At 43.5% G+C, this 22,855-nt stretch overlaps 1 protein-coding gene across 3 annotated transcripts in view; it reads left to right on the top strand.

The window, feature by feature from the left end:
• Window positions 1-22,855, top strand: part of PTEN (phosphatase and tensin homolog) — a 265,772-nt gene that overhangs the window by 82,031 nt on the left and 160,886 nt on the right. For all 3 annotated transcript variants that reach the window (XM_078642886.1, XM_078642887.1, XM_078642889.1), the window contains exons 2-3: window positions 14,077-14,161; window positions 19,168-19,212. In XM_078642886.1, the coding sequence (XP_078499012.1) occupies window positions 14,077-14,161; window positions 19,168-19,212 (130 nt within the window). The remainder of the gene's footprint in view (window positions 1-14,076; window positions 14,162-19,167; window positions 19,213-22,855) is intronic.

Raw genomic sequence — 22,855 nt, 5'->3', positions numbered from 1 at the left:
AGTGGAACAATGATGGACCAGCGTCTGATAGATGCGAGAGATCTTGCGGTCAGGTAGTTCCCCCATAAACACCTTTGCTTCTATTGGACTAAAGTCGGGAAGGGAGTCCAGACCTTCCAGGTAGGTGCCAGCACGTGTTGAAACTGCAAATATTTGAAGAACTGGGACCGCGGCATCCCATAGTAGTCTCGAGGATCTTGAAAAGATTTGAGTGTCAGGTCTGTCATCACGTCCCCTAGGGACGAGATTCCTATAGAGTCCCACCCTGGAAGCCCTGTAAAGCTGCCAGTTGGGGCAGCCGCCCATTTCCCCAAAGATGAGTCTCCGGGGTCAGAACATTCCACCACCCCATCCTACTCTGAGCCCGCTTCCAGACATGGAACATCACATGCGTGACCGAGGGAAGGCACTTTCGTAATGGCGTGGAATACAGCAGAGTGTGTAAGGACTTATTACCCATCAGGTGCCGCTCGACCGCATAAGCCAGGTACCACCTATCCCCGTACACCCACTCGTTGAGAACAAGCAAGTGTGCCGCCTGATAGTAGGAGAGGACATCCGACGTAGCAAGACCCCAGTATACGTGGATAGAAAACAGGTGCGCAGGGCCACCCGGACTGCACTCCCCTCCCATAGGAACCCACCCAGCGCCGAATTGACCTGCTGGAACCAGCGGGGCGAAATCTGGTAGGGGCGGTTCTGCAATTGATAGAGAAGACGGGGAAGCGCTACCATTTTGAAAATGGCCGCTCTACCATAAATCGTTAGAGGCATGCGAGACCACACCTTCAGATCATCCCGTGTACGCTCCCACACTGGGGCCAAGTTACGGTCTCTAGATAAGGCCGGTGTATCCGATAGATAGACCCCTAGGTACTTCCTCCCCCGACGCCAGTTGAAGGGCTGAGGCCCAGTCTCCCACCCTCGGTCTACCCCCCAGGACCCACAGTGTGGATTTGCCCAGATTCATGTAAAGACCAGAGGTCTCACCAAAAATCTGCAGTATACGTAATAATGTTGGTCCCGAACTATCTAGATCCGTGAGAAAGAACTGGACATCGTCCGCATAGCGTGCTATCTTATCAATGAGACCCGGCACCCATCTGAACCCCGGAGCTGAGCATCAATGCGCACACATGCCGCCAGTGGCTCCATGGCGAGCGCGAAAAGATAGGGGGAAAGGGGGCAGCCCTGACGCGTGCCCCGCTGGAACTGAAAGGAGCGAGAAATCGCCCCTCCCACCCGCACTGATGCTGTAAGGTCTCTATACAGCAGCTGCAGGTAAGCCAAAAAACACGGGCCGAGATTAAGGCGCCGCAGCAAAGTGAACAGGTACACCCAACTCGGGGAATCAAAGGCCCTATCCATGTCCGCCAGCAATAAGGCTGCCGGCTCCCCCAAGCTGCCTCCAGGCCGATATCGCAACGTGTGCACGTCTAATGTTATTGGGGGTCCCCCTGGACCAAGTCCGTAATATACGGCTTAATCCGGTTGGCCAAAGCCTTGGCCTGAACCTTGGATTCTATATTGAGAAGGGATATAGGACGGTATGACGCATGCCTCTCCGGAGGTCTGCCCGGCTGGAGAAACACTACCACCTCCGCGTGTCTCCAGTCCGAGGAAAGCAAGCTGCTCTCACGTGCCTCCTCCACCACCGGCCGAAAATGAGGGCCCAACTGCACAAAACAACGTTAAAAAAATTCACAGGGAAAGCCATTCGGGCCCGGAGCCTTCCCGGGATTCAGTTCCCCCAGGGCCGTACCCAACTCATCGTCCGACAGGGGTCTATCCAACTGCTCCCGTACTTCATCCGATACGGTCCGAGGGGGACGGTTATCTATGAACCGTTGAATAGTCTCCACTGCGAGACATTCTTTGGGCGCATATAAATCCTCATAGTACGCCGCGAAACTCTCCAAGTGCTGAGGGCTCAAGAATGGGCGCCCACGCCGGGTCAAGGACTCGGTGCAAGGCTGGGCGTGCAGGGTACCTTGGCACAGGCGGTGGAGCATCTTGCTTGACTTATCTCCCCATTGATAAACCCTACTATGCGTAGCAAGCCAAGCCTGACGTGCCTCATCCATCAGTATTGCGGTGTATTGCTGCTGAGCCAGCACTAGCTGTCGTCTAGCTGGGCCACCATCCGCCTCCCGACCCCTGCGTTCCAGCGCCTCCATGTCGGCCTCCCGCCGCACCAAGTCCTGCTGCCGCTCCTTCCATGCCGCCACGCACCAAGAGATATCGATGCCCCGCATCGTGGTTTTCAATGCTCCCAAAGAGTCGCTGGAGATTCCACTAACCCTACGTTAGTCACCAGGTAGTTATCTATTTCCTTGGTCAAGTGCTCCCTGTACTCCTCCCTCTGCAATTGCCACCCTGACATTCGCCACCTAAGTGGCTGCCGTCCCGGGCCAATCCGGAATGTGAGAGCTACGGGCGAGTGATCCGCCAGGCTCTGGGCAGAATAGTTGCCGTCAATATCCTGTGTGACAGCCCCCTGGGAACAAAGATATAATCCAACCTACAAAAAGAGTTGTGTACTGTGGAGAAGTAAGTGTATTCCCGGCGAGGGCCATGCATGTGTCTCCACACATCCATCCAATCAAGACCTGTAGCCAGGGAGTGAAGTTTAATAGGTGGGCCACCGGCCTCAACTGCATCCCTGCTCCTCCACCGGTCTTGTCACAGCTCCATCACATCGGTCCAGTCCCCTCCCACCACGGAGAGAGTATCCGGCATATCCCCCCAGAGCGTTAAGAGTCGTTCCACCAGGGACCACTGAAGCGGCGGTGGAGCATAAACACTACCCAGCGTCAAGATATCGTCCCCAACCCTACCTTGTATAATAACATATCTATCCTATGCATCCGACCAGAGTTTCTCATGTACATATGGGACCCTACGATAAATCGGGATCGCAACACCCCGCGAGCCCCGTGTGAACCCCGAATGGAACACTTGGTGATACCCAAACCGCTGCAGACATAAAGCTTTAGTGCCTAGTAAGTGTGTTTCCTGGAGCAGGAGCACATCGGCCCCGTCTCTCTTGGCATACTGTAGGATGGCCCCTCGCTTCACCTTATCCAGCGCCCGCGAACATTCATACTGATTACGCGCAGGGAACCAGGGGCTATCCGCCCTCCCTCCTCCGTGCCAGACATAATGAAAAATCTCTGCCCTCCCTACGGGTGCCTCCATGTCCCAGCGTGCACAAAACTTGATGAGCACCCAGCATGAATAGGCAATCTAACAACCCCCCTAACCCCCTCCCGCCACCACTGCGTGAACGGGTTCCCAGCCCTAAGAAAGAACATGCCTATGAGGCAGTCTGTTAAAATGGTCTTACTTCACGACTGATATACTCATTATCCTGCCCCAGGCATGTAAGCGAGTTGTACCAATTACATTCCTAAACAAATGGAAAATCTGGAGGGTCAGCAGGTGAGTAGCCTTTGGGGTTTTAGCAGGATATGGGCAAAACATTATAATTACATAGTTCATAGAGGTTAATCTGATTTAGATGGCACTGCAGGGCATAGCATGATTACATGTCAAACAAAGGTTAATCTGATAGGCACAGGTAATGGTGAGGACCCTGTAGGGTGTAGGCAAAAGGCATGTTTATTACAATTGAGTCCATAAATATTTGTTGTTTGGACTACAGCAGGGCAAAGGTGAGAGGTATGATTACACAGCAAACAGAAAAGTCTGATTAGGCCTGTTGAAGGACGCCTGCATGGCGTAGTGTGCAGGGTGAGGATGATAAACATCTGAGAAACTCCATGTCCGACTGGTTGTGCATGGGCTGGTCAGTTAGTGGCAGGCCAGAGCATGAACAGAGTGTCCGTGCAGGAATGCAACAGGTCAAAAGGTAGACCTCCAGCGTGTTCGTGACACAGAGAGAAAGTCAGTCATGAAGGTTAAAGCACAACCTGGTGGAATTAAGCACAAAATGGTGGAGTGAATGGCAAGATAGCAGACCCACATTTCCACAGACGTTACCTAGTTCCTTTGGCTATCCAAGTGGGAGGCTAATGGTTTTGGTCTTGCAAGTTATCAGGATTTCAGTTTTGGAACCTTTTAGGTTTATGAGGCTGTTCTTCATCCGATGGTAGATGTTTCTGGCATGCTGTCATGCTCATATTGGAGAGGTCACCTAAACAGAGGTTTTTTTTTAATGCATACATTTGGATTTTAACTTCGTATAGGGAGATATGTGACCGGAGTCTCATCTAAATGTTAATAGTAACTGGAAGAGGGGGTATCCTTTGGAAATTCCACAGCTAATTGGTTTTGTGATTAGAATAAACCCATTTTGATTTGTTGAAGGAGAATTGCAGAATAAACACCCCAGCCTCTGTTAACAAAACAGTATGGAGTCATTACAGCCAGAGCTTAATTTTCTGAAGAGGGATGTGGTCACTTCTTAAAAGGGGCTGTATTTTCACTTAATATGTCACTCTTCTTCAGTTTTGTGATGGTAGCAGCTTCTTCTCTAGTATGCAGTTGAAGCAAGCCTCCGATTTCTCATCTAGTAGTAGTAACAGATATTTCTTGAGCGCACATTTCACCCTAAGGTCTCATAGCGCTTTTGCCAACAACAGTAACTAGAGGGGAGAGACAGAGTTAGAATAGCCATGACTTGAGATCTTTACGACATTTTTTATGGTTCGTCTCCTGGCGGAGTTGCGTCGGCAATTAATTCCATAGCTCCGGGGCAATTTCGGAGAAGGACCTATCCCCATTTTTTTACCGTGCGTACCTTGGGGATGTTCAAGTGGTGCTTGTTGGATGAGCGAAGGGGGCGTCTTGTCTGATATTTAACCAGTTTCTTTGCCAGATAGATAGGTCCCTGGTTGGTAGAGTTTTGTAGGCGAGGCAGCATAATTTAAAAGAAAGTCTCTTTTTTATCGGCAGCCAATGGAGGGTCCTAAGACTGGGGGCTGATGGTGATCGGGAAGGGAGACTAAGGACCAATCTGGCCGCAGTGTTTTGAAGCACTTGCAGTTTAGAGAGAAGTCTTTCATTAATGGATGCAAACAGTGCTTTGCCATAATCGAATCGGTTGATTAGGCCTTGTACTAGTGGCAGCCTAGCGCTGAGGGTGATCCATTTAAAGATTTTTTCAAATCGCGCATTTGTCCGTAACTAATAAGGACCAGGGAGTTGATATGGTCCTTCATGAACAATTTGTTGTCCATGATAACTCCCAGGTTACGAACCGTTGTTTTGGGCAATGGGCATGGTCCGAGTGAGGGAGGCCACCAGTCTGCGGACCATATGTTAAATGTGTCTCCAAAGAGCATGATCTCTGTTTTGCTCGCGTTGAGGAGCAGATTTGTTGACATCCATTTGTTTACTGATGTCATGCATTGTATAAATCTGCGCTGTGTCAGTTGGGTTAGTGTCAAGAGTGATCAGCAGTTGCGTGTCGTCAGCATAGGAGATTGTGCCAAAGCCATGGTCTCTGATAATTTTGGCCAGTGGCGCTACGTAACGGTTGAAGAGTGTTGGACTTAAAATGGATCCCTGAGGAACACCCTTATCAATGATTAGGCTCTTGGAGCAGAAATCCCCTATTTGTACTGTTGTAGTCCTTTCCGCTAGGTAGGTTTTTAGCCATTTCAGAGCCGGGCCCTCGACACCAAACTCTCCTAGACGTTCTAAAAGAATGTTGTGTGAGATGATGTCGAAAGCCGCCGACAAGTCAAGCAGGATGAGGATGGCCGATTGTCTGGCATCTAGGGAGAGCATAATGTTGTCAACTATCTCTACTAGGGCTGTCTCAGTACTGTGATAAGACCGGAAGCCTGATTGGGATGAGTCCAGTGGATAATTTTTTTCGAGATAGGTCGACAGTTGCTGGTTCACTGCTGCTTCCATTACTTTGCCAAACAGGGGAAGAAGAGAGATAGGCCTGTAGTTCGCTAGTTGTTTGGGGTTGGCCGTGGTTTTTTTTTTTTCCAGGATTGGTCTAATCGCTTCTTTCCAGTGTGCTGGCACAGTGGATTCTGATAAAGCGAGGTTAAGGATATGGGTTAGGTTGAGGATGAGTGCTGAACCAATTTTGAGTAGAATCTGTGCGGATGCAGGGTCGGTTGGTGCACCGGATTTAATTCTATTAAGTAAAATGGAGGTGTCTTCTATTGTAAGTTTTACTAAATTCTTTAAGAAAATCGGTATCTGGTGGGGGAGTTTTATTCTGACTATGTAGTGTGTTAGTAACGTGGGGAAAACATTTATGGATATCATTGATTTTATTTACAAAAAAGGTTGAGAGTGAGACTGCCCACTCCTGTGAGATGGAATGTGGAGGAATGCCTGAGACAGGGTGTGTGAACTCCTTCACAATTTTATAGAGTTCCTTGTGGGAGTTACAGGCTTGATTTATACGGTTTGCAAGATAGTTTTTTTTGGCATTAGCAATGTTATCCATATATTGTTGGTGAAGCATTTTATAGTGATAGCTATCCGATGTACTTTTAGTTTGTCTCCATTTACTTTCTGACAGCTGTCTTGATGTGTTTTAGACCCAGAGTGAACCAGGGGGATAATTTTATGGGGCGGTTCATTTTTTTCTTCGGGGCAATGAAGTCTAGGGATCTGGTGATGGCCGCATCCAGTTGTATCACAGCCTCATTTATGTTGGTCATTTCAGAAGGAGAAATGGGGACAAAGGCTGTTTGAAATGATTTCAAGTGGATCTTGTTCCATGGTCTGCTAAGCTTCTGCTGTTTTTTTTTTTTGGGCCAATTTAGGCATCCCTTGGCCTATTTGAAAGCTTATGAGGTGATGGTCTGACCATAGGATGGGGAGAATTTGGTTGATCTTTATGCGATGCAAGTTAGTAAATAATAAATCTAGGGTATGACCAGCATTGTGGTTGGGGTCTGCTATCAGTTGTTTTAAGCCGAGTGAGTCGAGGTTGGTGATGAGGTCTCCAGTATAAGGGTCATTTATAAGCTCGGCATGATAATTGAAATCTCCAAGGAGTATAAACCTATCTGGAGTGAGAACATGTAGTGTGATCGTTTCTGTTGGATTATTCGTGAATTGGGTTTTGTTACCCGGGGGTCTGTATAGGAGCGCACCTTTCCATGCTTCGTTTTTTGTGCCTACTATTCTGAAAATACAGATTTTGCCCCAGTCAGCCTGGACAGCTTCAACAGTGCGTAATTTCATGTTAGATTTAAACATTATGGCTATCCCTCCTCCTTTCTGCCCCGTCCTATCATGCCTGATCTGGTAATCGGGGGGGGGGGGTAGAGAGTGCAGTCGCTAAGTCAGGCTGAGAGGACTCATTTAGCCAAGTTTCAGTGAAAAAGCAGAGGTCTGGCTTCTCCGAGTCTAGTCGGGACCCTATTTGGAGAGTGCTTGGGGAGGGAGCGTATATTGCAGTATAGTGCTTTTAAAAATTCTGATTCTGGCTTAGAATTGGTAAGCCGTGGGAGAGTGGTGCTGTTCACTGTTGGTGTGCTTACTTTGGTGATGTGTAGGCATTCTGGGGTGTTGGGGAACTTTGTGATCAAGGAAAGAGTAGTACTGACACGGTTTAAGGGCATGGTGTCTATGCCTGGTTGAAAAAAATAATGTCCTAAACATGGCGCAGATGCAACACGCCTCATACTTTAAGGCATTATGCGCCGGGAGTCTTCGTCTCAACATTAGAGGTGAGGTTTGAAAATCTTGCATACTGCCTGATATTGGTGAAAGAATCACCATTTCTTTTAGAGATCGTCTGTTTTTCCTTATTTAAAGGATAATCGTTTACGGACTGAAATAAGATATGGAGATAAATTGTAGTACTACGGGGTGGAGAACAGGATTAGTGCATCATGGTAGCGGTTTTTTAATACTGGACACAGGTGTGAAAAGTAGAATAATTATAATAATGGGACTCTAGCATGTATTAACGGAATTTGATAGAGAAGAATGTTGGCAATGGGGAGTGGGATTTAGTCTCCTAAATAGGCTTGTGTCTCTTGAATTAGGAGACATTGAACAGGAAAAGACTGTTCGCGACCTCGTTACTTTAAAAGATTAACTCTGCGCCCGGATTTCGTGAATGATATGCACTATACTTGATCTTGGTAAGTGCATTTTAAATTCAATGGGATTAGTTACTATGAAATGGACGAATAGATTATATAGAATCACATTTTTATTTCGGGATCGAATTGGATAGTAGTTTTGTTCTCCTTTTATTAAATTAGGTTTTATGGTGATATTTATTAATGAAGAATTGGTTTCTTATAATGAATATGTTGCTCCAGGTGAGTAGCTCAGGTTTGGCAGATGTAGAGCACGTGGTTTTTTGGTTATTCTTTAGATTCACCTTGGAATGTACTTCTTAGATTCTTAGATTTATGAATACGTTTGACTTTTCTGAAATGTCAGTCGTTTGGAAACAAAGGTGTTGGATCATCATATGATTTTATCTAATGACGAGAACCAGGCTCTAGTCACTTTATTTGGTGGTTGACCGATGACATGCAAATTTTTGGGTGTTTTCTATTTCTTGGTTTCCGTTTCTTATTCCCCTCTTTTGGTGGAGGTTAGGCCTAACTTTGATTGAGAGATGTGGTAGATGGTAATTGGATTGTATATCTATTTATTACAGGCCTGAGAGAGTCTTTTGGATATTATACCATAGACGAAACAAGTGTTGGCCTGTATTATCTGAGAAAGGAATTTGTGTGTAAACAAGTCTTCTTGAGAACAACAGAATACAAGAATAAAGACTGCGGGCTAACACTTGATGTCATCAACTTCTCAAATTTTTTATGGACTTACAATCAGGAATTTGACTGTATAATATGGAGATACATATATTGTGTTATTGCTCAGGGAACCAGTTTTTGTTTTTCTTTAGCAATTGCTAGCAATTGTGAATTAACAGCATGGGGTGGTGACTGTTTTGAGTTCCCTTTGATGCAACTTTTATGAATTTGGCCTTAGATATTGCAACCATCAGACCTTGCGCATCAGTGACCTCACTGCCCACTAGTAGAAATCATGACCTGACATGGGTCCCAGGCTCACTGGGCCACTGGAACTAAGCTATACCTGGCTGAAGAGTCCTAATTAGGACTGAACCGGCCCTAGGTTGCTTGTGTTACAGTTCAAGGAGGACCTGGCCTGGCATTTCGGACTGGGAGGTTCCCATGAAGAGCAAGGTCAAGATTGATTTGCATATGGCTAGGTCTACACATGGTGGAATTGTGGGCAAAAAACAATGGATTGGCGTGGCCCGAGCCCTTGCCAGTGGTTGAGATTAATTCAGGCATTCCATCCATCATCTTTTTGTTTTTTGCATTTGCTACCCTAAGTGTGCCTTATATGCCTAGACATGGGTCCTAGACTCACTGGCTCAATGTGCCACTGGAAACAAGGTATACCTGGCTGAAAAGCCTGAATTACGGTGAATCTGGTCCTGGGTTGCTTGTGCTCCGGTTCATGCGAACCCGGCCTGGCAGTTGAACATGGACTGTTCCCATGAGGAGCAGGGTCAAGACTGATTTGCATATGGCCGAGTCCAAACTGAGGTGGCATGGTGGGCAATTATTTATTTTTTTAAATGTTGCCCGAGCGATTGCCAGTGGCTGAGAATAATTCAAGCATTCCATCTATCACCTTGCTGTTGGATCAGGCAGCTGGATAAACAAAGTAATAAGCAGCTTGACCATTCGGGCGCTCATGGGGTAATGCTGTTGGTCGTGTAGATCATTCATGGTGTTTGTGTTTTTTACTACCCTGCCAGCAGCACAGAGAGTAGGACAGTCATGAAGAATGTATTACGGTTTTCCAGTCCAACCACCATTGCTTTTCCTTTCTATCAATGACTTTCGATTTCAGATTGCAGTTACATGTTTGAGATCAGTATGGGGTGCCCAGAGCTACACTAATTTACATGCATATATTATGCAATTAACAAAAATAAAATGAGAGCGAGAGAGCGAGAGCAAGAGAGAGAGCGTGAGAGAGAGATGACATCTTAATTATGAAAGGTATATATTAAAGTAAAAAGGCATTTAATGGTGGAATGGTATTACTTTATATTAAAGCCTACAGATACGTTTTTTGTTACACATTAGTTTTGTATAACTTTCTAATTTAAACTGTGTGCCTGATGGATGCCTTGCTCAAAAGCTTGCGCTCAGTAAATAGCACTGAGCTGGTTATGGTGAAGGCATACGTCTGAGCTGCTACGACAGAAGCAGTAGACTGATCTAATTTATTGTAAAAAGCATTTGTTAGTCACTAGGATATGTTGTTTTCATATTGTGCTATAGGCAGGTGTTTTGTTAGATGTGATCTCAAAGATTGCTATAGTAGGCAAGTGATTCTGCGTTTGTCACCCATTCTCAAATCCTGGGAGGAAAAATGTTCACTGTAATGATTCTTGTTAGGCCTTTTTGACTGGTTGTATGCTTTGCAACTCTAATTCTGTAAATATTTGTAACTTTATAACTGTATGGTTGCCAGCTTATACACACTTCATTAGTCCTTTGTTTGGTGTAGGGTCAACCCAATGGTAGAGGCTACAGGCCTCATCAGTTCACTGGGAATTTGTGTGCCAGGTCACTTAGGTGTGATCTGTTCATAATTAAATTGTATGTCAAAGCAAATAGGCCAGACTTCTTGTGAAACGTTGTAAAGGCAGTAGACTTCACAGGGTGGATTGTTATTCTAGTGTTCTAAAGCCTGTAGGCAGGTATTTTGCTACATGGAACCTCACAGATTGCAGTAGTAGGCAGGAGTTTCGGTGTTGCTGACCTACCCAAACAAACCTTGGGTATAGAAGATTTGCAAAATTGTAATCCTTCTAAGGATCTATTCTTGGTTATTTTATATTGTTTTGACAACTGTTTTTTCTACATGTTTGTACATCATTTATTACAGTGTACCTGATCGTTGTGTTGTGGTAAAGCTTGTGACCAAGACAGTTTGTCTAAGTTGATTATGGTAACAAGCCAATGATTAAGGAAAGGCAGATTTTTTTTATTAATATAAATATATTTTGGACATTTCCGAATTAAAGTCTCCATCTGCTTGTTCAGAAAATGTCATTATATGGTCACAGAAATAAGCCATTTGTCTACAGGAGTTGTGGATAGTGATAAAAATCACCCTGCCTTTATAAACGACACAATTGCTGGATGTCAGTAGGTTATCAGTAGCAGATCAGCTGTCCAGGTTTTGGAGGGTGTATGAAAGAAAGCAAAAATGCCTTTTATTTTTTTGTTTACCCTATGCAATAACAACATGAACGGTAAATAACCACTCTTCCCCTAGGGGATATACGATATTGTTGTGAACCAAGCTACCAAAAATGGATAGGTGGATTTAGTAAGTCTCTCTTTGACAAAGTTTGGGCATAGAGGGAATGCCAGGAGATGAGGTGGCTGGGAAAAGTTTAATGGGTTTAGGAACGGTGGGAGAGGATTCATGTGTATGCCAGGGGCCAAAGGCGGTTTAGTGTAATCTTTGCCTAGGTTCGTGCAGTCTTGTAGAATTGTGTTCCAGTAGGGTGCCAGGGGGTATATCATAGGCCCTGTTTATCTTCCCAACAGAGCGCTGTGCTCTCCATCTGTGCCCACTGTTGCACTTTTGTTCACCACTGCAGGGTGATCTGTTTTTGGGGGGGGGGGGGTGTATTTGAGGCGGGGTTGTTCCGATTTCCATCTCATGGCTGGCTATTGCTCATTTAGCCAAGAGGAGTCCAGGTCCGTGAAGCGGGTTGTGGCTTTATGTTGGAGGTCATAATCCAAGTATGCAGTGTTGTTTCAATGTGAACTTTTCTCAGCCCTTGGCACCTGAAAATTCTATGATCAATAAAGCTATACCAATCTGCAGGCCCCAAACAGATGTAACATGTTGGTGTCCGATATCTTGAGTCGACTGGTAGATGCAATGGAGATGTTAAGGGGGTTAAGTAGGCCTTATGCAAATTTTAGAACTGTATTAATTTAAATCGGACATTTCTGGGTACTTTTGGGAGGTATTTTAGTACTTTATTCCTGTCTGAGATATGGAGCGCCTGTCCCAGAGTGTCCTTCAATTTGGCCTTTTTTTTTTGATAATCAACTTTGTTTTTTTAAGAACAATCAAATTCATTGGCAGCAAATCAAGCATCACAGTAAAAACACATCTCATCATAGACAGTGGACAAAGGTAAAGGTGCCCCCTCCAGACTGGGTGTGGTAATCCCCAAACATTGCAGATGTACAAGAAAAATTCGGGGCAACCCCGGGCCTCGAAGAGAGACTCCTCCTGCGCTCTGCACCAATCCACCCCTCTCTTCCATTTCCGCACAGTCGGTGCTGCGGCCTGAGACCAGAGCGCAGCTAGATCTCTTTTTGCCACCGCCACTGCTGTCCCCAGAAAACGCTTGTCTGCCCTGGAGCCGTCCAGGCCGTCGAACACCCCCAACAGCAAGCGCCTCGGATCATGGGGAACCTCCCACCCTAGGTCCTCCGTGAGCTCAAGTTCCACCCTTTTCCAGAACAGCGCCAGAGCCGTGCATTGCCATACCATGTGATAGAAATCTGCTGGAGCAGACTCTCAGCGCGCGCATGCTGGGGAGGATCTCATACGGGCCCGGAAAAGGCGCGCCGGAGTGAGGTATGCCACGTGGAGGTAGTAAAGCTGGACCATCAATTTGGACCTTAACGTGGAAGTGCTATTATGGTCTTACGCAAAGGCGTGTTGCCAGCCATCCACTGTGTCCCACGAAGTGTAATACCATAGGTCTTATCTGCTTGCTGTAAAAAGTTATGATAAAGACAGAAGGACTGACCTATTGATTGTGAAAAGCGTATATTAAAGTCAGTAGGTATTTAAGCGAGAATTGTTGTTACTCTGTTTGAAAGCATACAGATATGTTTGTTACATGAAATCTCACAGATTATCTTTGCAGGGAAAGGTTTCGGTGTTAATTACCCTCTATGACAAACCCTAGGTGTACAACGTTTGCACAATAATTCTTCTTGTTAGCATCTCTTGGGGAAAACCGGACAGGCTTAGCTGACTGCCAGGAACTTGTTATATAAAAAAAAAAATTAAGGTTATGCATCCATGTATATAAATGCATATCTAAATGGATAGAGGGTGTTTGGGCCAGCCATTGGTCTGTCTGTCATTTACATTCTGCGTCTATGACCTTGTACTGCATAGAGTAATGGTTCGGTTCACTTCAGTCATTGGCTTCCTGATCCTTTGAATGATGGCATTTTCTGATCACGTGCACATCCACCTGATAATGTGTGATCATTGGTGTTGAAGCTTGTTGGCCAGTCCTTTAGTTTTCAGTTTTACTTGTAAATGGTCCACCTTTGATTTCTTTGATTATCCTCTTATTATTTTAATTTTTCCTAAGATGATTGATACTACAGCTCTTCAGGTAGTGGTAGAGGTTGGCTTGCTTGCTCCTCATTTCATATGCAGTGTGCCACATCCCACATCCCATCCCACTAAACTAGGCAACCATTATGGAATGCTTTTGCCCATAGTGTATCAGTATTTTACCATTCCTAGATAGCCAGCACGTTGGTTCTGAACATGGTGGCCATGCTGGAACTTTAAAACATCGATAAGACTATGTAGAATCGCGCTGCTATGTTTAATTTAGTTACTGCATGCACATACCAGTCATGTTTAGACAAGAACACGTTTTCCTTTCTCCTACTTGTTTTAAAAAAAATAGTTTGGATATGTTGTGAGTTTGTGTGTGTGTTTTATTCTGGTTGTGTGAGATGGAGACTGCAAGAATCAGTTTGCTGATGAATTTTAAAGGATGCATGAGTGCAAACGAGAGTGACTGTGCATGTATGATTTATTAATGAGTGACGCAAAAGGCACTTTATAAGCTTGTGCTATAGGCATTGCTAATGCTGGTTTTTGTTTGGACTCTGTCCCCTTCCCAAAAAAATCAATTGTCGTGTTCAGCTCTAGTCGTATTGTGCAGTTTTCAGTACTAAGACTGTCCATTATGGATTTTATTCATCAACTTGTGATTTAATTTCTGACGTTTTTTCCCAAAAATTTCAACACCGTTCCTTAATATTATATGTACAGATATTTATCCAAACATTATTGCCATGGGATTTCCAGCAGACCGGCTTGAAGGTGTATACAGAAACAACATTGACGATGTTGTAAGGTAAGGTTATTGTTTCAATATCTACAGGATAAGCGTGTTGTTCTGTAGTTGGAGTGCATACATTTCATACTGAACAGCCTACAGGTATGTCTGCTTGTGTATGGTTCTACTGCTTTAATCCGGAGGGATACAGAAAAACCTTCACCTACCCATCCCTGAATCTCCTCCACTGGTGGTAAAGAGGTAGTCAGAACCCCATACTGGACTGACCCACCCTCAGCTCTGTTATGTCTTTGTCTCTCAGTACGATTAACTTTGAATATACAACACATTTTTTTTAACCAGTCTGGGTATGAAGCCAATGCTTTTTGTAAGCAGCCAGTTTTTATGGTCTGGCATTACAGCGCAGCTTTTGCCAGACCATTATGTGAGAATCACCAGGAGAGGGGCTTTGGCTCCCCCCATATGTAGGGAGCCAGGAGTGCATGTTTTGATTGGATATGCGTTGTGTACTTTTACAAAAGAGTGCTTGTCTTTAACAAAGCTGTGAGCCTCTTTTTATTCATCCAACTGCCTGAATTTGAACTTTAAGGGGCACACATGACATTGTAATGCTATTAAAGTGTTTAAAATAATCTTGGTGTATTTGTGGGGCAGCAGCACAAATGGAAGTAGGGCAGTCGTTGACGTACATGGATTTCTTTTTTTATTGGTCTTGACAGTTCAACTGTCACCTGAGTTTTAACCTACATCAATATTATTGTACAGTTCTTTTCTTCCACATAAAATGCATATCCATTCTCAAGATATCTACTTGTAATTCTTCACAATTACAGAAAACGTTCCTTTAAAGCCAAACTTATTGGTATTGCCAATGTTTGTTTACTAGAATGTGCTACATCTGCAGCTTGTTCAACCCACAGTCCTACATTTCTAGAGTATAGGTCCTGCTTGAGTTTGACTCTCCTTTTGTCTTTTTTCTGCTGTTTTTTATGTTACCCAGTTTCCTTATTATATCTCCATAATTGTATGGTAAAGGTCTCCATTTACCTTAAGGTTGAGTGAATGAGAAACTTAACAAAATGATTTTCAGATGTAGAATGGTCCAGATTTTTGCAGAACACATGAAAAGATAAGTGCCAACCATCAAGCAGTCCTTGTGCAGCAGAAGTACACCAAATCTAAAATCTACTGGGCATCATCTACCGGAAAAGCCTGCCTTTTTTGATGATAGTTAATTTTGTCAATGTTAGAAATCAGAAACCGATTATGTTTTAAAAATTACATCAGGATAAATTTTATGTCTTCCTATGTGGACTTTATTAGACACTAATGGATATTACCTAGTAATTTTTTTTATTATGATGAAAATGTTCGCTAATAATGAAATGGAAACAACTGTTTATAATTGAGATCATTTATAACCGTTAATTTAATCTGGAATGAATTCTTAGACCCATATGATACCAAGGTATCAACTAAATGTAAAAGTCTTCTACTACTTTACTTATGTGATATAATTGTATTGTTTTTTAAGAATGCGTATAACTGGTTGTGTAGTGACCAAATGTATTAAAATGTCCGTATAAATTTGGTTTATAGCACATAAACAACTTAATTCTCATTTACACTTATTTAATTGGTATCACATGAGTATCACATTTCTAGAGGTTTATATGAATCTTAAGATTATTGAAAGCATAGATAACTTTGATGTGAATAATGAGTGTTACCACCTTACATAAGCATGTCCTTCACATTCATTTGATCTCATGGGGCGAATCGGTGTGACACAACGTAGCCCAATGGGCTCTTGGATAACCGCTGCCCTAAACATCATTGTTATTATTGAAAGTGGAGCAGTGGCTTTCACTCTCCTCTCCACAAATGTGTTTTCTGAGAGAAGAGGTGAATAACCACTTATAGCCTAAGCCACCTGTTTCATTTCTCGTTCTGCTGTGAGGTTATAACCATTTCCGGTCTTGTGAGCTCAAATCCACTAAACAGATTTATCTTTGAAAGAAAAGTATCTCTCAGAACACTTGGAGCATAAAATGTGTTTATTCAGCAAAAATAATTGATATCACTATACAGCATGACAGAACTTCGCCTCACCAAATAATTAAACATTTAATTCTAACCCCACTACAAATTTCTCCAACTTTTGTACACTCTTCACATAGGCTGTTGAATTATGTGTGACAGAAACTGAAACTTTAGATATCTGTATTCAAAGGTGTTTCAGTTTCTCTTAAGAATAAAAAATGGACCTCGAAAAGAGATTCAAGGACAGATCTGAGAAGATAGACTTGCTTCATTGTGAATTCTGGTTCTGTAGTCCAAGCCTTGGAAATGAGTCCGGGTGCTATAGAGGCAAGAGAACTTGCGCATGTTAGTATTACATGGGTATCCAAGCATGTACATGACTAATAACATGGTCATGGCTGCGGATGATTAAACATGGCTATTAGCAAATGCGTTATTACAACTTGTATCTTAATTCCTTTCATGGAACCTTGGTGAGCAAATACTAACAGATTAGTTACTAGTTCCAATGTCTTAACTTCCTCAGGAATCAGTATCCTGATAAATCACTATTTTGTATGTGGCCTACTTTTTACCAAATGTAGCATTGCTTCCGGATTGTCCAGTTTAACTCGGAAAGGCTATCACTTCTAACATATTCTTTTTGCAATAAGTAAGGCATGCCTACTGCAATGTTGTAACATTTCATAAAATGTTTTACCAGATGGTTAGGTTGGCTTCATAACCAACTCGGGCCTACTAAACTGAGCAAAAGCTTTCTCTCCCTATATTTCATTGGAGGCGCACAACCTCTGTTCAATCAGAAACTGGTAGAGAGGACAGTCACCGTATGGTCGGAGCCAAAACTTACCCGTTAAGCTTTTTTAAGAGGTTGTGGTCACATAAGGTCTGGTGACAGCTGTCCTGTCAGGTCAGATTGAATAACCCTAAGAATGGTCTTTGTAGTCAGTCAGTCAAATATCTTTATTCGGTTAGTTAAAACCATAAAAGCAATACACAATTCATTGTAAAATATCCATACATTATATAGGTAAATTTTTTAAAACAAATGTACACCTGATTGCAGTTCCTAAGTTCATTCCTAAAACAATTTAAAAAGTTTTGATACAAAAAATAGATACTATACAAAATAAGGTCCAAGAACAACAGGCGCCTCTGTATCCCACTAATCTTGGTGCAGTTCCCCAGAACGAAGTTGACGAAATATCAACCTAGATGTGTATTTATCTGGGCAAGTCTTGTTTTATTTAATCGAGCAGCCGCTACCAAAAAACTGGCTACACCATATGTGACCTGCACAGAGTTAAGCATTTGCAAGTGTAAAAGTGCAGGCCTCACCTGGACAAAGTTGAGTTCCTTCAGAATTGGATATAAAAAATGTTTTCGGGGCGCCAGATAGTGTTCGCAAAACATCACAAAGTGAAGCGTATCCTGTTTTGAAAAGCTGTCACATGTACAAGGTGGGGTGTTTTCTGGGGTCCCCCACTTTATATAGGTACCAAGCACTAAATGAATGAGGTTGAACCTAAATCTCAATAGAAGAAAACGATGGTATGGTTTAGTCACGTATTTTAGGTAGGGTTCCATGACTGGGGAGATAGATAGTTGATATATTGTTCTCACAATTGGTTTATTAAGTTCAACCTCCTCCCTTTCTGACTCCAACAGATTCCGGAGATGCAACTTGACCCACCCTACATCCTCTTTCTTGAGGCCCTGTGGTAAAGAGTACATATCCGGACGCCCCAGCTTCACGCATGCCGCTCTAACATACGCAAGCCAGGGAATGCTGTCCGCTTTATCTAAGGCCATACAGTCTTTGAGTATGAGGTGGTTCAACGTAATCTCCTCATTTGTCCAGGTTTTAACCCAGCATAGCAGGGGGGACATTTTTAGAAGATCGGTAATATGTCCCAAACCCACTTCACTATGAATTGAGTATGTAGGAGAAGACTTTGGGAGTGACAACAAAGCTCGTATAAAATTATTTTCTATAATTTGGATGCCTTGAGATGAAACATAGCCCCAAATATCAGCCCCATAGGATGCGATTGCTAGGCATTTGGATTTATAGATGCGGATCATGGCCTCCATGGGTCTCGAACCTAGTCTTTTAGAAAAGTTCAAAAGACCTGTAGTAGATCTTGCAACTCCGTTGCCCTTCAGTTTTAGCTGAGGTCCCCAGGATCCTCTTTCGTCAAAAGTGACGCCTAAATAGCAAAAGAAAGGTACCCTAGAGATTGGTGTTTTGTTGCATCTAAAAGTTTTAATCTTCATGCTTTTCCTGCGTGAGCCAGTTACCATGACATGGGATTTTGATGTATTAATCTTTAAATCCAGAGCTTCCATAAAAGATCCAAAATGGTCTAACAGTCTTTGTAAGCCCGTGCCTGTACGTGCTAGTAGGACGGCGTCGTCCGCGTACAGGAGGACCGGATTGGGTGACCCTCCCATACGCAGGACGTCCAAGGTGGCTAAATTTAGTGATTTACCAAGGGAATTAGTGTAGAGTGGTCACATAAGGTCTGGTGACAGTTGTCCTGTCAGGTCAGATTGAATAACCCTAAGAATGGTCTTTGTAATTTCAAGTACGGGATTACCTTGTGCCAAGCACAAAATACATTTCTGCATTATAGCAACACCTATCCACTGAGTGAAGGCTACTTTATGTCAAACTTTTATTGTGTACTTTTGTCTTTGAGTGAAGCTTTCATAACACATCACTAGTTTTCCCTCTGTCTGTCATTCACCTTGGGGTGAAAGGAAGAATGACAGAATTGAGGTTTTCTGAGAGCAAGCTAGGAACTGGGAGCATTAATAGGACTGAGAGCGAGATCATGACTTGTTAAATGTGCAAAGAGTGGGAATGTCCCTATTGTTTGGAGTAGAGCACAGAAAAAAAATCCTTTGTTTTTAAAATCACTGAGAAGTAACCAAATAAATGTTTTACTTGTTAATAACTGAAATATTGGTGATGCTGTAATTTATGTAACATTACCCTTTTGTTTATCCTTTTTGAGGTTTTTGGATCAAAAACATAAAAACTACTACAAGATCTACAATTTGTAAGTATTTTTTTCTGTGAATATGTTTTAGAATGCAATATGTGGTTTATTTCTGCTTTAAGGTGGTAACAGTTGTAGTATGTTGACGTTTGTACTGTTTCCTAATCCATAATTTCAGCAATCCGTTTACACACTTATCAAATTTCTCTTTTGTAGATTATTTCTGATGTACCTCTGTGTAGGGTTGCTTCTAAGATCTAGAAGTGTGTGTGCGTGTTGTGGAAGGGGGGGGGGGGGAGGAGTAGGGGTTTGGTCCTATTTTTAAATGAGGCAGAGTACTCTTTAGTTAACCCGTCCCCGACTTGATGTGGTGGCGTGATTCAGTCCTGCTTGTCAGATCACAAATTCTGTCGCCAGCATATAGGCCAATACAGAGATTCTTTAATACCTACCCTTTCCTCTAAATGTTAGACCATTGCTAAAGATTTGTAATCTGTAATGCTTTCATCAATTTCTTTTTCTCACTCTCCTGGATTTCCATTTCCAAGGCGTTTGTGTAGTGTTCTGTGTAGCCTGTCAAGATGGCTAACATCCTTCCTGGTTCTTTGGCGGTGTCCAGCCATTATTTACGAACGCCTTGTAGTTCTTTAAAGTACTTTGGAGCAAAGTAAGCCAGCACGTTTTTGTCTGTGATTGTGCAAAACTGATGTTCATTGTCTGGTTTGCAACTCAGACTAGTAGCTGCTGTAGTCTGTGTACATTTATTTTCTCCCACCTTTGCTAGTCAATTCCCCTTTGGAAGATTCAAAGCAGTCCAGCTACTTTACTTAGTTTTTATGACTCTCTGCAGAAATAAATATTGTGGTGAGATGTAAAACGTAAAGGAATTGTGAGCAGTGCGGTTTGGAAAAAGCTTAAAAAGAAAAATGGAAGGGAAAACTATCATAATTTGAAAGAAGAGAAAGGAAGGTAAGGCTGGGTAACTTGATCCAGGTTATTGGAAAATGAAATCCAGTGAATAGCTTCAGTAGTTTTGCACAATAAAATCAACTTTGATAAAACTATACGCTCACTCAAATTTGCTGAAATGTTTTATGGCAAAAAAAGCTAAATATGTTGAAGAAATCATCACATTTGCATCAATGGAAACTACCTGTGAGATGTTATCCATTTTAGTAGCAAGCACATTCCTTTCCTTTCTAACACTTGTTCGCTAAGTTTGTGATTTTTCTTCATTACTTTGCTGTGGCACCCTGTTTTTTATGTTTTGAAAAAACTGACTTTTAAAGAAGTTACATCTCAGTCATGACTGTTCATTTGTTAGTCTGATAACTGGTAATGTATCAGTTTTATTCAGTTAAAATTTCAAAGGTGGGCCTTTAGTGTGATTATGACTTTGCAGAAAGTTCACCATGACTATTATGATGTACGTATCTCCTCATAGCATTAGTCATGCAATTAGGTAATCTTTACTTTGACGTTCACCTAAAAAACTGTCTTGGTTGGGAGTACTGAGTGCTTGGCACAGAGGGACTCTTAAGTATAGAAATGAACATGTCCATGTAGGAAAGTGGAGTATTATGTGGTGCGGGAGGTTAAACTTCGCCATGTATTACTATCACGATACCCCAAAGATACTCCTTGCATTCACACTAATAAATCGATCGAAATTCAACACTAATTCATAAAAAGAGTGTATTTTTAATCTTAATTTAGACACCAAAACGAACGGAATAACATACATATAACCAGAGTTCTAGATTTTAGAAGCAATAATAAATCAATGAAAAGTAATATCTAGAAAATATAACCCGGTCAAAGGGAAAAACTACTAGTGACAATAGTCACTTGCAGGTAGAGTTATGTGGAACCCTTACAAGGTTAAGGTCATGGGGGTTCCCTGGGCCAGCCCACAAAAGTCAGTTTAATTTTGCCTAGCTTGTGGAGTCTGGGTGCAGAGTTGTCCTGGCTGTCAGTGGTGCTGAACGGGAACAGCGGAGATGCTGATTTTACTGCTTATGATGCACATCTGCTGACGTCGGATGACAGTTGCACGGTGTTCCCTGTTGATGCAGAATTGAGTTTGGGGGTTACTTCTAGATTTGCGACCAACAAGCCTTTTCAGTGGTATGTTCAGCGAAAAGCACTTCAAGAGGTTCCAGGGAGCGAGATAGCGGCCTGAAACCTCATGGCAGGCAGGACTACAACTCTCACAATGCAATGGGCCATCTGGATTTGGGTGATCCCACGGAGGGCCTGATGGCCAGTGATACTTCAGATCTGCTGAGTATTTTTACCTACAGTTTGCAGGGGACCAGTGCCAGTGGTCCAGGGGAGTCTGAGGGTGCTTGTGGCTACCACATGGGACCCTCGCTCGGGGGATACCGAGTTTTAGCCAAGGACGAGGATCTATCACGCTGTTCCAAGTCTGTGACACAGGGACACATTATCCTTCTTTTGCTTTGGTGCTGTGGCCAAAGTTCTGTTGTCGGCAGCATGGGTCTCCTCTTTGTCCTTCCTTAATGCAAAGTGTTCAATTGGCAGCTACTCCGCCCCTGAGGTGACCACATCCAGGGGCATAGGTGATCTGCTTGATCCCACAACCCTCTATTCTGCCCCTTTTAAATATGGCAGAGAACCAAATATAGTGTACAGACCAGGCTGCTCACCCTGGAGGTGTGGCTAGACTTCTGGGGGTGTACACCTCCCTCACTAACTAATTTCTCACCTCTGTGGGATCAAATGTGCCTGGGCAGCGCTGTTTCCTCTACAGCGAGTCAGCCCTGCTGCATATCGGAGGCGGTGCAGCCTTTAATGCGCACCGCTTTGATGTGCCAATTCACTAGGCTGCTTACGATGTGGACCTCCTTCCTTCCCATGCCTGTGTTCCTGACTCCTGGGAGTGCCCCCACTGCCTGGCAGGAGGTCAGAATCCTGTCTTGGCAACAGAAAACGCGGGCTTGCCAGGCAGAGCACATTGAAGCTGGGGCATCTAGGTTGACATCTTCTACGGTGGCCACCTGGGTGCATTTCAGGTCACCAAGGGTATGAGATTCGTGTTAGTGGTGAGAGAACACGTTGTTTGACACCAAACATGACACATTTCGGCAATAACGTAACAGAACTGGAACCTCAAGAATGCCCAGGTGGAAGCCCATGTTATCCTATGGACTGCTAACACTTATAGTAGTTTCCAATGGGAAACACCACTGTAAGGACATATAGGCTTGCACTTCTATGTCCTCACCTTTAATATACTGGACGCTGCCTCCTGAGCTGAGGAAGCCTTCCTTAAGGGTGGCTGACATATATTAAAAATAGTGCATTGACTGTCCCGCACATGGTGAGGCCACAATAGAGTTCGAGCAGTTTGCACTGCTCCTGCAGTCTGCATGCCAGGCCTGTTGTCAGTAGTTGGCTTAGGTAACCCAGGGTGGTACAAAACTATGCTGCAGCCCTGTGGACCCTTTCATCACCTATACCCTTAGTACCTCTGGTACCATATACTAGGGACATATAAGAGTGTAATGTCTTTGTGAATTTGGGATTATCAAGTCGAAAATAACCGTTGTGGGGGAGAGCAGAGGCACTGGAGCCTGGCTACCAGGTTTCAGTGCTCTTAGTCGAATACCAGCATCTAGTAGTCCAAATGGTGACAAAAAGTGTGTGTGGGGGGGCACTCCTGCAGAGATGTTTTTTTACA

This window comes from Lissotriton helveticus, chromosome 5_1 (assembly GCF_964261635.1).
Source record: "Lissotriton helveticus chromosome 5_1, aLisHel1.1, whole genome shotgun sequence".
Classification (NCBI taxonomy): Eukaryota; Metazoa; Chordata; class Amphibia; order Caudata; family Salamandridae; genus Lissotriton; species Lissotriton helveticus.
Note: the sequence above shows the minus strand (reverse complement) of the source record. Positions and strands in the feature narration are given on the sequence as shown.